The following is a 14,268-nucleotide window of genomic DNA, read 5'->3' on the forward strand; positions in this document are numbered from 1 at the left end:
ACAGAAACCATTTTACTAGAAAATATGTTTCTCCATATTTTTACCACAGATGTATAATTTACGGTAGTTAAGTATGACTGCAAGTGTCAGACAGTGAATAATAAGATGTTAAGTTGACCTTTTGGATGAACGCTGCTTTATCATTTGTTGAAGTAGCAGTAAAAAAAATCTGCTTAAATAGAAAAGGCTTTCATATGAATAGGAAATGTGCGGCTTTACCAAGATATTCTTCAACAGATGTTGAAGAATGTATAAGTTTAAAAACAGTACAGCATTGAGTGTTTACAATACTGAGTCCTAAAATCACCTCTGATTGACTTATTTAAATGTACATGAATCTTTGCATTATTAAGATCAATACTTCCATACAGACATGATGATACACCACAAAATAAAACCAGCTATATTTATCTTTGTGTTTGATCTATCAACGGAAGATATATTTTTGTAATATATACGTATTGTTATCTCTCATTTGCAGCATGTACGTGATCAAGATGGCTGTTTGGGATCCAGCATATCATTTGTCCAAAATTGCAAATTCAACAAAAGTTTGATCAGTACAGAAGTGCAGGGAGGATCTATTGATTTAATAATATTAGAAGTCAGGTTCTCGCAACTGGCTTTATTAAAGCAAATCAAATTTTGGGAAAGAAATAATTGAAACCTTCTGCCAGTCACCCTGGTGGAAACCTTAAATGCTCGGATGGTTTCCCCACCGGCACATTATCAGGGTGCATTTTGGCCTTTTGCCTTTACTGGCAAGAAAATTGTCCACTTATTGTGATGAGTGTAGATAAAGGAATTATGGGTGGTGTGGGAGAGGTGGTCTGCCTGAATCCCCAGAAAGGAAACAAATATAAAGAAAAAAAGCTAATCTTTTTAGTATCTTTCAAGGATCGTCTAGGCTGTGGTGTAGGCGTGGATCCCAAGCAGGACACACATCTATCTAGCATATCCGCTGTTGAACCTGCTGGCCTTTCAGTGGCTTAGAGCAGTGAATCTTCTGGCTTTAATAATCCCCAGTCTTGTCATTCCTAGGCTAGTTGTTTGAAATCTACGCTCGCCCAATTTAAAGTTGTGATGCAATATATTTATGTTCTGTTCATGTCGTTTTTTTGTGGCTGGAGTTTGGCAAAAGTGACATGGGTTTTCAGTCCCATCATTTTTCAGAACAGGATTGAGGTTAGGGAAGGGATTGTGGTGATTATTGCACAGTGGGTTACTCCATTGTTTGAAAATTGTCAAAATTTCCACGAAGGGATCCAAGTGAAATGAAACTAGGTGTTCTCAATCAGAAGCCTATTAGATAGGTAGTTTAGATACCGAACTCTCATTGTCTCAATCACAGATAATACCACTCTGATCACTTCATTGATATTTATTTCCTCTACCCTCTTTCTACCCACTTTCTTCTACATCTTCCCTTCGGGGGAGAAATGTCACACTCCACGGGTCACAATACTTCAGCCTCTTTTCTCTTAATAGTTTTCCTGTGATAAATATTTAAACCCATGTATTTTCCAGCACATTACAAGTAAAATGTTTGACAAACAAGATTGCATTGTCTTTCATTGTCTTTCAGAACATAAGAACTAGGAGCAAGAGTAGGCCATCTGGCCCCTCGAGCCTGCTCCGCCATTCAATAACATCATGGCTGACCTTCTCGGGGACTTGGCTCCACTTACTCGCCCACTCACCATAACCCTCGATTCCTTTACTGTTCAAAATCTATGTATCTTTGCCTCAGAAGCATTTAATGAGGTAGCCTCAACTGCTTCACTGGGCAGGATTCCACAGAATCACAACCCTTTGGGTGAAGGAGTTCCTCATTAACTCAGTCCTAAATCTGGCCCCCCTTAATTTGAGGCTTTGCCCCACCCTAGTTCTAGTTTTACCTGCCAGTAGAAACAGTCTCATAGAAACATAGAACAGTACAGCACAGTACAGGCTGTTCAGCTCTAATGTTGTGCTGAGCAATGTCCAAACCCAAGATCAAGCTATCCCACTCCCTATCATTCTGGTGTGCTCCATGTGCCTATCCAATAACTGCTTGAAAGTTCCTAAAGTGACCGACTCCACTATCATAGCATTCCACACCCCAACCACTCTGAGTGAAGAATATACCTCAGACATCCCTCCTATATCTCCCTATATACCTCAGACATCCCTCCTATAACCTTATAGTTATGCCCCCTAGTAACAGCTGCATCCACCTGAGGAAATAGTCTCTGCATGTCCACTCTATCTATCTCCCTCATCATCTTATAAACCTCTTAAGTCACGTCTCATCCTCCTTCGCTCTAAAGAGAAAAGCCCCAGCTCCCTCACCCTTTCCTCATAAGACCTACCCTCCAAACCAGGCAGCAGCCTGGTAAATCTCCGCTGCACTCTCTCCAATGCTTCCACATCCTTCTTATAGTGAGGTAACCAGAACTGCGCACAGTATTCCAAATGTGGTCTCACCAGTGTCTGGTATAGTTGCAGCATAACCCCACGGCTCTTAAACTCAAACCCCCGTTAATAAACGCTGACACACTATAACCCTTCTTCATGGTTCTATCTACTTGAGTGGCAACCTTCAGAGACCTGTGGATATGAACCCCAAGATCTCTCTGTTCCTCCACATTCTTCAGAACCCTGCTGTTGACCCTGTAATCCGTATTCAAGTTTGCCCTACCAGAATGAATCACCTTGCACTTATCAGGGTTAAACTCCATCTGCCACTTTTCAGCCTAGCTCTGTATCCTATCAATGTCTCTTTGCAGCCTGCAAGAGCCCTCCACCTCATCCACTACTCCACCAATCTTGGTGTCATCAGCAAATTTACTAACCCATCCTTCAGCCCCCTCTTCCAAGACATTGATAAAAATGACAAATAGCAGAGGACCCAGCATTGACCCCTGTGGTACACTGCTGATAACTGGCCTCCAGTCTGAAAATTTTCCCTCCACCACCACCATTTGTCTTCTATGATGCAGCCAGTTACTTACCCAATTGGCCAAATTTCCTTCTATTCCACACCTCCTTATCACCTTCATGAGCCTACCATGGGGAACCTTATCAGACGCCTTACTAATATCCATGTATATGACATCAACTGCTCGACTTTTGTCTTTACGTTTAGTTACTTCCTCAAAGGATTTAGACACATTTTGTGAGGCAGTACTTACCTCTCTTGAAACCATGCTGTCTATCCCGGATTAAACTGCATTTTTCCAAATGGTCAGAAGTCCTATCTCTCAGGACCCTTTCCATTAACTTACCGACCACCGAAGTAAGACTAACTGGCCTATAATTACCAAGGTCATTCCTATTTCCTTTCTTGAAGAGAGGAACAACATTCGCCACCCTCCAGTCCTCTGGCGCTATCCCCGTGGACAGTGAGGACCCAAAGATCAAAGCTAAAGGCTTCGCAATCTTGTCCCTTGCCTCCCAAAGTATCCTAGGATGTATCCTATCTGGCCCAGGGGACTTACTGACCCTCAGGTTTTTCAAAATTGCTAATATATCTTCCCTCAGAACATCTACCTCCTCCTTCCTATCAGCGTGTATCACGCGCTCATCTTCAAAAACATGGCCCCTCTCCTTAGTGAACACTGAAGAAAAGTATTCATTCAACGCCTCACCTATCTCTTCTGACTCCATGCACAAGTTCCCACTACTTTCCTTGACTGACCCTACTCTCAGCCTGGTCATTCTTTTATTTCTCACATAAGAGTAAAAAGCCTTGGGGTTTTCCTTGATCTGACCCGCCAAGGACTTCTCATGCCCCCTCCTAGCTCTCCTAAGCCCTTTTTTTAACTCATTCCCGGCTACTTTGTAACCCTCAAGCGACCCAACTGAACCTTGTTTTTTCATCCTTAATACACTTCCTTTTTCCTCCTAACAGGACATTCAACCTCCTTTGTGAACCATGGTCCCCTCACTCAGCCATTTCCTCCCTGTCTGCCAGGGACATAGCTTGTTTTTTCATTCTTACATACGCTTCCTTTTTCCTCTTAACATTCAACCTCCTTTGTGAACCATGGTCCCCTCACTCGGCCATTTCCTCCCTGTCTGCCAGGGACATGGCTTGTTTTTTCATCCTTGCATACGCTTCCTTTTTCCTCTTAACATTCAACCTCCTTTGTGAACCATGGTCCCCTCACTCGGCCATTTCCTCCCTGTCTGCCAGGGACATAGCTATCAAGGACGTGCAGTATTTGTTCCTTGAACAAGCTCCACTTTTCATTTGTGTCCATACCTGACAGTTTCTGTTCCCATCTTATGCTCCCTAATTCTTGCCTAACAGCATCATAATTACCCCTGCCCCTGTTATAAACCTTGCCCTGTCGTGTGACCCTATCCCCTCTCCATTGCAATAATGAAGGACACCGAATTGTTTTCACTATTTCCAAAGTGCTCTCCCACAAACGAATCTAACACTTGGCTCAGTTCATTACCCAGTGCCAAGTCCAACGTGGCCCCACCTCTTGTCGGCTTATCCACATATTGTGTCAGGAAGCCCCCCTGCACACACTGTACAAAAAGTGTTCCATCCAAACTATTTGACCTATAAAAGTTCCAATCAATATTTGAAAAGTTAAAGTCACCTATGATAACTACCCTGTGACCTCCACACCTATCCATAATCTGCTTTGCTATTTCCTCCTCCACATCTCTGTTACTATTTGGGGCCTTATAGAAAACTCCTAACAATGTGTCTGATCCTTTCCTATTTCTAACTTCAGCCCATATTACCTCAGTGGGCAGATCGGCCTCGATGCCTTTCAGCAGCCGTTAAACTATCCTTGATTAACAATGCTGCTACTCCACCTCTTTTTCTGCCTTCCCTACTCTTACTGAAACATCTATATCCCGGAACTGCCAACAAGCATTCCTGTCCCTGTTCTAACCATATCTCTGTAATGGCCACAACATAGTCCTAAGTACCAATCCACGCTCCAAGTTCACCTACCTTATTCCTGATGCTCCTTGCATTGAAGTAGATACACTTTAACCCACCATCCTGTCTGTCTGTGTACACCTGCAACCTTGATATCTTCCTCAGTACCTTATGACCCTCAGCATTGGCTTTTGGACTACATATCATTGTCCCATCCCCCGACAAATTAGTTTAAACCGCCCCCGAAGAGCCGAAGCAAATTTCCCTCCCAGGATATTAGTGCCTCTCTGGTTCAGGTGCAAACCGTCCTGATTGTACAGGTCCCATCTTGCCCAGAATGTGCTCAATTATCCAAGCAAATGAACCCTCTCTCCTACACCATCCCTGCAGCCACATGTTGATCTGCACTGTCTCCCTGTTCCTCAACTCACTAGCACATGGCACCAGCAACAAACCAGAGATGACAACATGCTTTGTCCTGGCTCTCAGCTTCCACCCTAGCTCCCTAAATTCCTGTTTTAAACCCCATATCCTACTTACGTTGTTGGTATTGATGTGCGCTGCAACTGATTTCCCTCCCCCTTAAGGATCTTGAGAACACGGTCCGAGACATCATGGACTCTTGCATCCGGTAGGCAACATACCATCCGTGAGTCTCTTTTGCTGCCGCAGAACCTCCCATCTGTTCCTCTAACCATCGCATCACCAATTACTATTGCTCTCCTGCTCTCCTCCCTCCCCTTCTGAGGCACAAGGATGGACTCAGTGCTGGAGATCTGGTCACTCTGGCTTACCACTGGTTGGTCGTCCCCCTCAACAGTATCCAACATGGTATACTTGTTGCTGAGGGGAACAGCCACAGGGGGTCCCCGCACTGGCTGCTTCCTCCCAGCCCCTCTCACTGTCACCGATCTATTTTCATTTCTCGGAGTATCCAAATCCCTGAAGCTTTTATCTATGATCACCTCTGCCTTCCGAATGATCCGAAGTTCATCCAGCTCCAGTTCCTTAACGCGGTTTTTGAGGAGCTGGAGATGGGTCTCCTTGCTTCCATCTTATCTATTTCCTTCATAATTGTATATGTTTTCAACAGATCCCCCCTCATTTTTCTGAATTCCACAGACTATATATAGTCCCAGTCTACTCAGTCTCTCCTCACAAGCCAACCCTCTCAACTCCAGAAAATCAAAATTGTTTGCAGCTTTTCTTATTGCTGCTTTGTAATTTTAATTAGACTGTTCAGTTTAGCATTTTGTATTTATTTTACTTCTAAATATTAATTGTACTTTATTTCCACGTCTCCATTCTTGGCCTGGGAACAATGGTTGTAAAAATATGCTTCCTGGTTGGCTGAACATTATGCTCAAAACACAATGAATTGTGAAATTGTTGAACATTGACTCTGTCACACAAGTGACCAGCTAAATCTTGACAAGTTTCCGGAATGAAGTGGATGCTCAGACCTGCATTCCAAGTTAATGCATGAGCAATAAAAAAAAATTGACATGGTTTATATAGTCTTGATAGTGTTTTAAAATGGTGCTATTCTCTATGTAATAATTTTGTAAGGCCCACCTGAAGAAGAGGAGGAAGAGGAAGAGGAATAATCAGAGTCATTGTTTTCCACAATGTCTTCCAAATCATGGCCATTAGATTCATCACCTATTTTGGTAAAGATTAAGAGTTTTTAATAACATTGCTAATGTTGTTTTCAATGAATGTCTTCTTTTGCCTGCATCATGGTTTTGCAAAAGGAAGTTATGAGCACAGTTGCAAAATTTCAGCCAGATAATAAAGTTAGAACAGATATTTTGCACATAGACATCAACAGAGTTTGCTTCTGCACTGGTCAGTGATTAGTCAGTCCAGTCTTGACCAGTACAAGGCACAGTGGCAAGCACAGCTATCTTGCAGCGCCAGTGACCCGGGTTCAATTTCGGCCTTGGGTGACTATGTGGAGTTTGCACATTCTCCCTGTGTCTGCGTGGGTTTCCTCCAGATGTTCTGGTTTCCTCCCACAGTCCAAAGATGTGCATGTTAGGTAGATTGCCATGTTAAATTGTCCCTTAGTGTCACGGGAGATTAGCAGGGCAGATATGTGGAGTTACAGAGTAGAGCTTGGGTGGGATTGTTGTTGGTGCGGATTTGATGGGCGAAATGGCCTCCTGTACTGTAGAAATTCTGTGATGATTGAATGAAGTATAAAGGAAAGATGTGTTTTTCGTGGAGAAGATAGAATTTACCAAGATAAATTTTGAAAAGTTGTTCCTTCACTGCATCTGAATTTTGAGCTGACAGCAAATGAAACAATGTGATTTTAGACTATAATTTCAAATTATTTGAATTTGATTCTCCAGAATTCATGAGAATTTGTATCCTGATCATGCCTCACCTAAAGTAGGGTTTCATGTTCTAGTTGCCAGAATGGATGGCCATAATGACCAATGCAGGCTGTAGGTATAATGCAGAGAAGAACAATCTTCAGTGTTACAAGGAACAGTGGTGGAGGATAAAGTGATGAGCTATAATAGTCTTGGAAAGTTGAGAAGAGACCCCGTTGAAGTGTTTGATATTTATTGAAGTTGAGAAAATGGGTGCAGAAGCCATGGTTCAGCGGTTATGGTGCAGAATGAATAATTCATTGGCAATGAATTAAAAATTATACCATGGCACTTAGTGAAACTGAATTAAGTGAATCTGGTTATTGTAAATCATTCCACAAGTTCTGCAAAAATAAAACAACATAAACCTTTTAATCCTGCCCAATAATGTTTAGTGGGAATTGGGTGAACAGTGCACTTATTAGTCAAGCAGTAACCTGAAAGCTGTGATCTCAGAAGTATATTTTACCAGTCAACTTGGCCTCCTCCATTATCATCATCAATCCTGGATATATTCTGTTCTAGCAACACATTGGTATACAGTCGGAAATCACCAAGATTCACTCAGGTTCTCATGTAGTTTCAGGTCAAATAAGGAAAGCTGTCAATTAACTACCACATAGGACAGTGATACTTTTCCTTAAATACATGAAGGGAGCAAGTGTGCAGATTGTCCACATCCATGAGGAGCGGCTAGTATCAATGCTGACCGTCTCACAGAATTGTAGAAACCCTACAGTGCAGAGAAAGGCCATTTGACCCATCGAATCTGCACCGACCACAATCCCACTGAGGCCTTACCCCATATGCCTACAGATTTACCCACTAATCCCTCTAAGCTACGCATCTCAGGACACTAAGGAACAATTTTAGCATGGCCAATCAACATAACCCGCACACCTTTGGACTGTGGGAGGAAACCCATGCAGACATGACGAGAACGTCTGTGTGGAGTTTGCACAATGAACCAAACCAGGAATCGAACCCAGGTCCCTGGAGCTGTGAAGCAGCAGTGCTAACCGCTGTGCTACCATGCCGCCCACATGGTATCTTCTTGGTATCTTGATTGCCAAATTGCACCTGTTTAACTTGTAGCTACTTCAGTGTTGTGGCTTTATCAAGTTGACACTTTATTCTTAGCTGCTTCTGCAAAGCTGCTGACGTGTTCTTCTAAATTTGCCAGATAACCAGAATTCATGGTGATGCAGGGATGAGGGATTTGCCAGGCCAGGTTAATAGATTGTAATGCAATGCAAATTTTTGACTACTCAAGGGTGCCCTCCTTTGAGTGACTACATCTATTATGAATTGATCTAACACAGCACTGTGGTCGTTTCACAAAACATCATGAATGGTGTTCTCTGTGTAAAGCCCCAGAACTTTGGGAGAGATTCTGGACAGTTTCACCCCTGGTCTCCACAATGCTGTGCGGTGGTCACTCCTATTAGTTATATCACCACTGACACTTTTGCAACAGATTGATCAAATAGTTTGCTCTCTTCAGTTGGTTCTTTCACCATCAAGCCTTAAGGATTTTGCTTGCTAGGTCACTGATGGTATGACTCAAAGAATCCCTACAGTGCAGAAGGAGGCCATTTGGCCCATCGAGCCTGCACTGACAACAATCCCACATAGGCTCTATCCCCGTGTCTCCACGTATTTATCCTGTTATCCCCCGGCACAAAGGGTTGATTTAGCACAGCCAGTCAACTTAACCTGTACATCTTTTGGAGTGTAGGAGGAAACAGGAGCATCCAGAGGAAACCCATGCAGACACAGGAGAACTTGCAAACTCCACACAGACAGTGACCCAAGGCCAGAATTGAACCCAGACCCCTGGTGCTGTGAGGCAACAGTGCTAGCCACTGTGTTGCTGAGCTGCTTTTGGAGACTGACAAATTCCTCCACCAGAGTACATTTTGCTCCCTTGTTACTCTCGATGCTTCCACCAAATAGTATTCCGCAGGTAAGAGTACTATTTCACCAGCAGAGGGACTGCCATACGTGATATTTGACAGGTCTTCTTCAGAATGGACACTCAATGTTAACTGTTTCTCTCCACAGCTGCTGCCAGTTCTGTTTTTTATTATAGGAGGTTTACTTGCCCGGTTTGACCTGTAGTTATGACACTTCATTGATTGGGTGTCAATATTGAATATTCCCAGGATCACTCTCACCCAGTTATGTAGAAAGTCATAGAGGTTTACAGTATGGAAACAGGCCCTACAGCCCAACTTGTCCGTGCCACCCTTTTTTTTAAACCCCCTAAGCTAATCCCAATTGCCTGCATTTGGCCCATATCCCTCTATACCCATCATACCCATGTAACTACCTAAATGTCTTTTAAAAGATAAAATTGTATCCACCTCTACTACTATCTCTGGCAGCTTGTTCCAGACACTCACCACCCTCTGTGTGAAAAAATTGCCCCTCTGGACACTTTTCTATCTCTCCCCTCTCACCTTAACCTAGGCCCTTTAGTTTTAGACTCCCCTACCTTTGGGAAAATATATTGACTATTTACCTTGTCTATGCCCGTCATTATTTTGTAGACCTCTATAAGGTCACCCCTCAGCCTCCTACGCTCCAGAGAAAAAAAAGTCCTACTCTATTTAGCCTCTCTCTCAATCTTCAATCCATCAAGTCCCGGTAGCATCCTGGTAAATCTTTTCTGCACTGTTTTCTAGTTTAATATTATCATTTCTATAATAGGGTGACCAAAATTGCTCACAGTATTCCATGTGTGACCGTAACAATGTCTTGTACGACTTCAATAAGGCATCCCAACTCCTGTAATCAGTCAACCCTGACTAAGTGTGCTTTTATCCTGCCTGCTTTGATGCCTACCCAGCTAAGTGGCCCAATTCTTATTCCTTGTAGTACAATTAAGAGGCTTACTACGTCAGTTATGAGTTTATTGATCAAAGATAGGACGTTTCTTTCAGACAGTGGATTTTATATGATGATTCTACAGCTTCATGATCATAATTCAGTTCTGAGGTTTCCAAGTGGTTCATTTAATTTTGAAATGCTGCTTTATTCTGGCTGAATATATGTCATGGCCAAATATATTGAGGTGACAGGCAAAAACAAGATATAAAACATGAAATCTACAGCACGGAGGTAGGCAATTTGACTCACTGAGCCTGTGTAGCTTTGAAAGAACTATTCAGTAAATCCCTGTCATTTTCCATCCATTAAAAACAATCCAAATGGTTATTTTCAGAGTTATTACAAGTTTTACTTCTACTTTTGTTTCTTAGTTGCATTTTTATTTTGTGTGTACAAATAATGTTATTAAATGAATTGCCTGTTTTTAGAAAGAGGAAAAGGATTCTACTGCAGTTTATCCTGTTGATGGATTGCCATCAAAATATAATGGTTGAACAGTTTGGGTATCAAAATAAAGTAATAAAATGTGCTTAGTTTTTATGCTTTGGCTGAAAAGTTTAAAATCCCTTTTATATAACATGTGAAAACTGCCAATGCCTAAAACTAGCAAATAACATGCTGTGTCAAAGAATGAAATTTTACTTTGGTTTGTATGTCTTTGTTCTCTACTTCAAAAAGGTGAATTTTCCTTGTGTATTAAAATGCATGGCTTACTTGTAGAATTGGCATCGTTATCTTGATCACTTTCTTCAGAAGATGATCTCCTTGAATACTGTCCCTTGGTCTGATGACCTGTTTTGAAAATACAGTAAAATCAAACTTAATGAATCTGCTTTTTAGTTTGAACAATAGTTATTGCACATAACAAAATCATTAATTCCTGGTCTAAAATATAACTTCACCAGAAACTATTAATATCTGAATTTTACAGTGATAAATTTAACTAAGTTATAACTAACATCCATCCATTCTAATTAATAGACTACGACTGAGCATTGAATTTTTCTATATTGCTTCCAGAGCAACTCTCCCAACATGGCCAGTAGCTCACAGATTTTGCAGGCTCAATTAGAGTGAGATTGCTTTAGTCTAAATCTATTATATTAATGGGACTGTTATTCACCTGTCCATCTGTTAAATCATTTATTTGTTGTCAATTACTTATGACTGAGTAGCTATGTTGCAGAATATTAAAAGCCAGCCACATAGCATAAGGACTGGTTTCACCGGTGCACTACACTGAGTAAAGATGATACTTCTCCTTCCCTGAAAAAATTTCTGTGGCCTAGTTGAATTTTCACAACCATCTGGATTAATTAAATTCCACTTCCCAGTTTACCATCAGAGGATTTGAATCCTCAACGTGTGGGTTAACAGTGTCCTTAACTCCACCTTCATTCCGTATAGGTTGTGAAGATGTCTTTGCCCCATTGCTAAGCTAGAAATATGCACTAACTGGTAAAGAACAGCACTTTATACAGTAATAAATGACTTACTGCCGGAATCGCGATCGCCATTCTGTTCATTTTCTTCGGAGGAAGATCTCCTTGAGTAATGTCCCTTCACCTGCTGACCTATTTTGGAAATAAAAAAAATGAATTTAATGAATCCTCTTTTTAGTTTAAATATATTATATATATTAATATACACTACATAAAGTAAAATTCTTAAACTAAAACATAGCTGATGGTCCACCAACAACTGTTTATCTCCACCATGAGTTTTACAGAGGAAATTTTAAGTATTAAGTTGTACTTGTTGTCCTTCTACTCTGACTTCTGCCATGCATTGAACTTTGCATTTACAAGTCTGTAGGGCAATTCCACCAACTCATAGACTTGGCCAGGTGGACTGAAGTGAGATTGTTTTAGTCTTATCCTGGTATGATAATGGATCTGTTGTTCATTTTATTACACAATTCCATGGCAATTACTTACTATAACTGAGATGCCTGCTTGCCCACTTAGAATATTAGGACTCGTCTCACCTGTATGCCACACTGAGAATGATTATCTCCCTTCCCCAAAAGAATTCCGCAGTCCAGTTGCGTTTTCACAACAATCTGGACTAATTGAATTCTGTTTTGTAGGGGATTTGAACTTTCAACACGTGGCTTAATAGTGCACAGTCCTTGACTCCACATTTATTCTGCACAAGTCTATCTGATTTTACTGCTAAATCCTTGTTGTCAATTACTTACGATTGAGTCGTGATATTGGAGAATAATAAAAGCCAGGCACATAGCATAAGGACTGTTTTCACTGGTACGCTGCATTGAGCTAAGATGATACTTTCCCTTCCCTGAAAGAATTCTTTGGCCTAGTTGGATTTTCACAACGATCTGGATTAAATGAATTCCATTTCCAAGTTTGCCATCAAATGTTTGAACTCTCAACATGTGTGTCCTTAACTCCACATTTATTCTATACAGGTTGCAAAGTGAAGATGTCTTTGCCCTATTGCTAAGTGAGAAATATGCATAAACTGGTAAAGAACAGCACTTTATACAATAATAAATGACTTGCGTACTGCCAGAATCGCGATCGCCGTTCTGTTCGTTTTCTTCAGAAGAAGATCTCCTTGAATAATGTCCCTTCACCTGCTGATCTATTTTGGAAATGAAAAAATAAATGGGCTTAATGAATCCTCTTTTTACTTCAAATATATGTTAATATACACTACATAAAGTAAAATTCTTAAAACATAACGGTCCACCAACAACTGTTTATCATGAGTTTTACAGAGGAAATTTTTAGTATTAAGTTGTACTTGTCCATCTAGTCTGACTGCTATGCATTGAACTGTTTCACATTTACAAGTCTGCAGGGCAATTCCACCAACTCATAGAGTTGGCCGGGTGGATTGAAGTGAGATTGTTTTAGCCTTACCCTGGGATGTTGTTCATCAGTCTATTTGATTTTATTATGCAATTCCATGGCAATAACTTACTAAACTGAGATGCCTGCTTGTCCACTTAGAATGTTAAAAGTCAGTACATACTCGGTTCACCTATATGCCACACTGAGGATGATTGTCTCCCTTTGCCAATAGATGCTGTGGCCCACCTATGTTTTCACAACGATCTGGCTCAATTGAATTCGACTTTACAAGGGATTTGAACTTTCAACATGTGGGTTAATAGCATGCAGTCCGTGACTCCACATTTATTCTGCGCAAGTTTACCACTGTTACAAAGTGAAAATTTTGTTGCACCATTGCTAAATTTGTAGTCCGTCTGCACTGATAAAGAACAGAAATAAAGTGACTTGTTGCTTACCACCAGAATTGGAGTGACCATTCTGTTCATTTTCTTCAGAAGACCTTCGTGAATATTTGCCTTTTGTTTCAGGGCCTTTTTTTTGGAAAGATGAAATAAGCATGATACTGAAACTTTCCATGGACAATTGCATAATTTTACAATTACGCAGTTATTTTACAATTAATTTAAGTTGTTATTTTTGGAATATATGCTTTAATAAAAGAACATCCAAAACACGGTTATAAAGTGTAAATCCCAGTAGCACTTTTAGCTGTTATGTGTTTTAGATATAGATAACAGCAGCTTCTATCTTTGTAAGTAATGCCCTTAAAACTATTAAAATTTTTACTTGTGCGCAGATTCACGGGGATTTGTGTATCCTGTTAAACAAAATGATTTACTTATTTTTGGTGGGAAGGAAATAATCACAGAATTTTTACAGGGTAGAGGGAGGCCATAGGGTCCATTGTATCTTCACTGGTTCTCTGAATGAGAAATATACTTAGAACCATTCTCCTGCTTTCCTCAGTTCCTTTTCAAATAACAATCTAATTCCCTTTTGATAGCCCCGATTGAATGTGCATTCATCACGTGCACTAGACACAGCATTCCAGGCTTTTGACTACTCACTGCATGAAAAAGCTTTCTCCCTTATCGCTTTTGTTTCTTTTGCCAATTGCTTTAAATCTGTCCTCCCTCATTCTGAATGCTTTCATGAGTGGGAACAGTTTCTCCCTATCTGCTAGGTGGAGGCCCCTTATGATTTTTTTTGCACCTCAATCAAATCCCTTCACAACTGCCTTCAATGAAAAAATAGTCCCAACTTTTCTCCAGTTTCTTTTTCAAAA

General features: G+C 40.9%; 2 protein-coding genes across 2 annotated transcripts in view; one reads left to right on the plus strand and one right to left on the minus strand.

The window, feature by feature from the left end:
- nt5dc1 (5'-nucleotidase domain containing 1) overlaps window positions 1–14,268 on the plus strand; it is a 531,068-nt gene that overhangs the window by 81,426 nt on the left and 435,374 nt on the right. The window lies entirely within an intron of this gene.
- Window positions 1–14,268, minus strand: part of LOC145345280 (uncharacterized) — a 38,727-nt gene that overhangs the window by 2,081 nt on the left and 22,378 nt on the right. The window contains exon 6 of the mRNA XM_080193103.1: window positions 13,116–13,160. Within this exon, the coding sequence (XP_080049229.1) occupies window positions 13,116–13,160 (45 nt within the window). The remainder of the gene's footprint in view (window positions 1–13,115; window positions 13,161–14,268) is intronic.

The sequence above is a fragment of the Carcharhinus amblyrhynchos genome, chromosome 7 (genome assembly GCF_965287045.1).
Source record: "Carcharhinus amblyrhynchos chromosome 7, sCarAmb.v2.hapA, whole genome shotgun sequence".
Taxonomy (NCBI): Eukaryota; Metazoa; Chordata; class Chondrichthyes; order Carcharhiniformes; family Carcharhinidae; genus Carcharhinus; species Carcharhinus amblyrhynchos.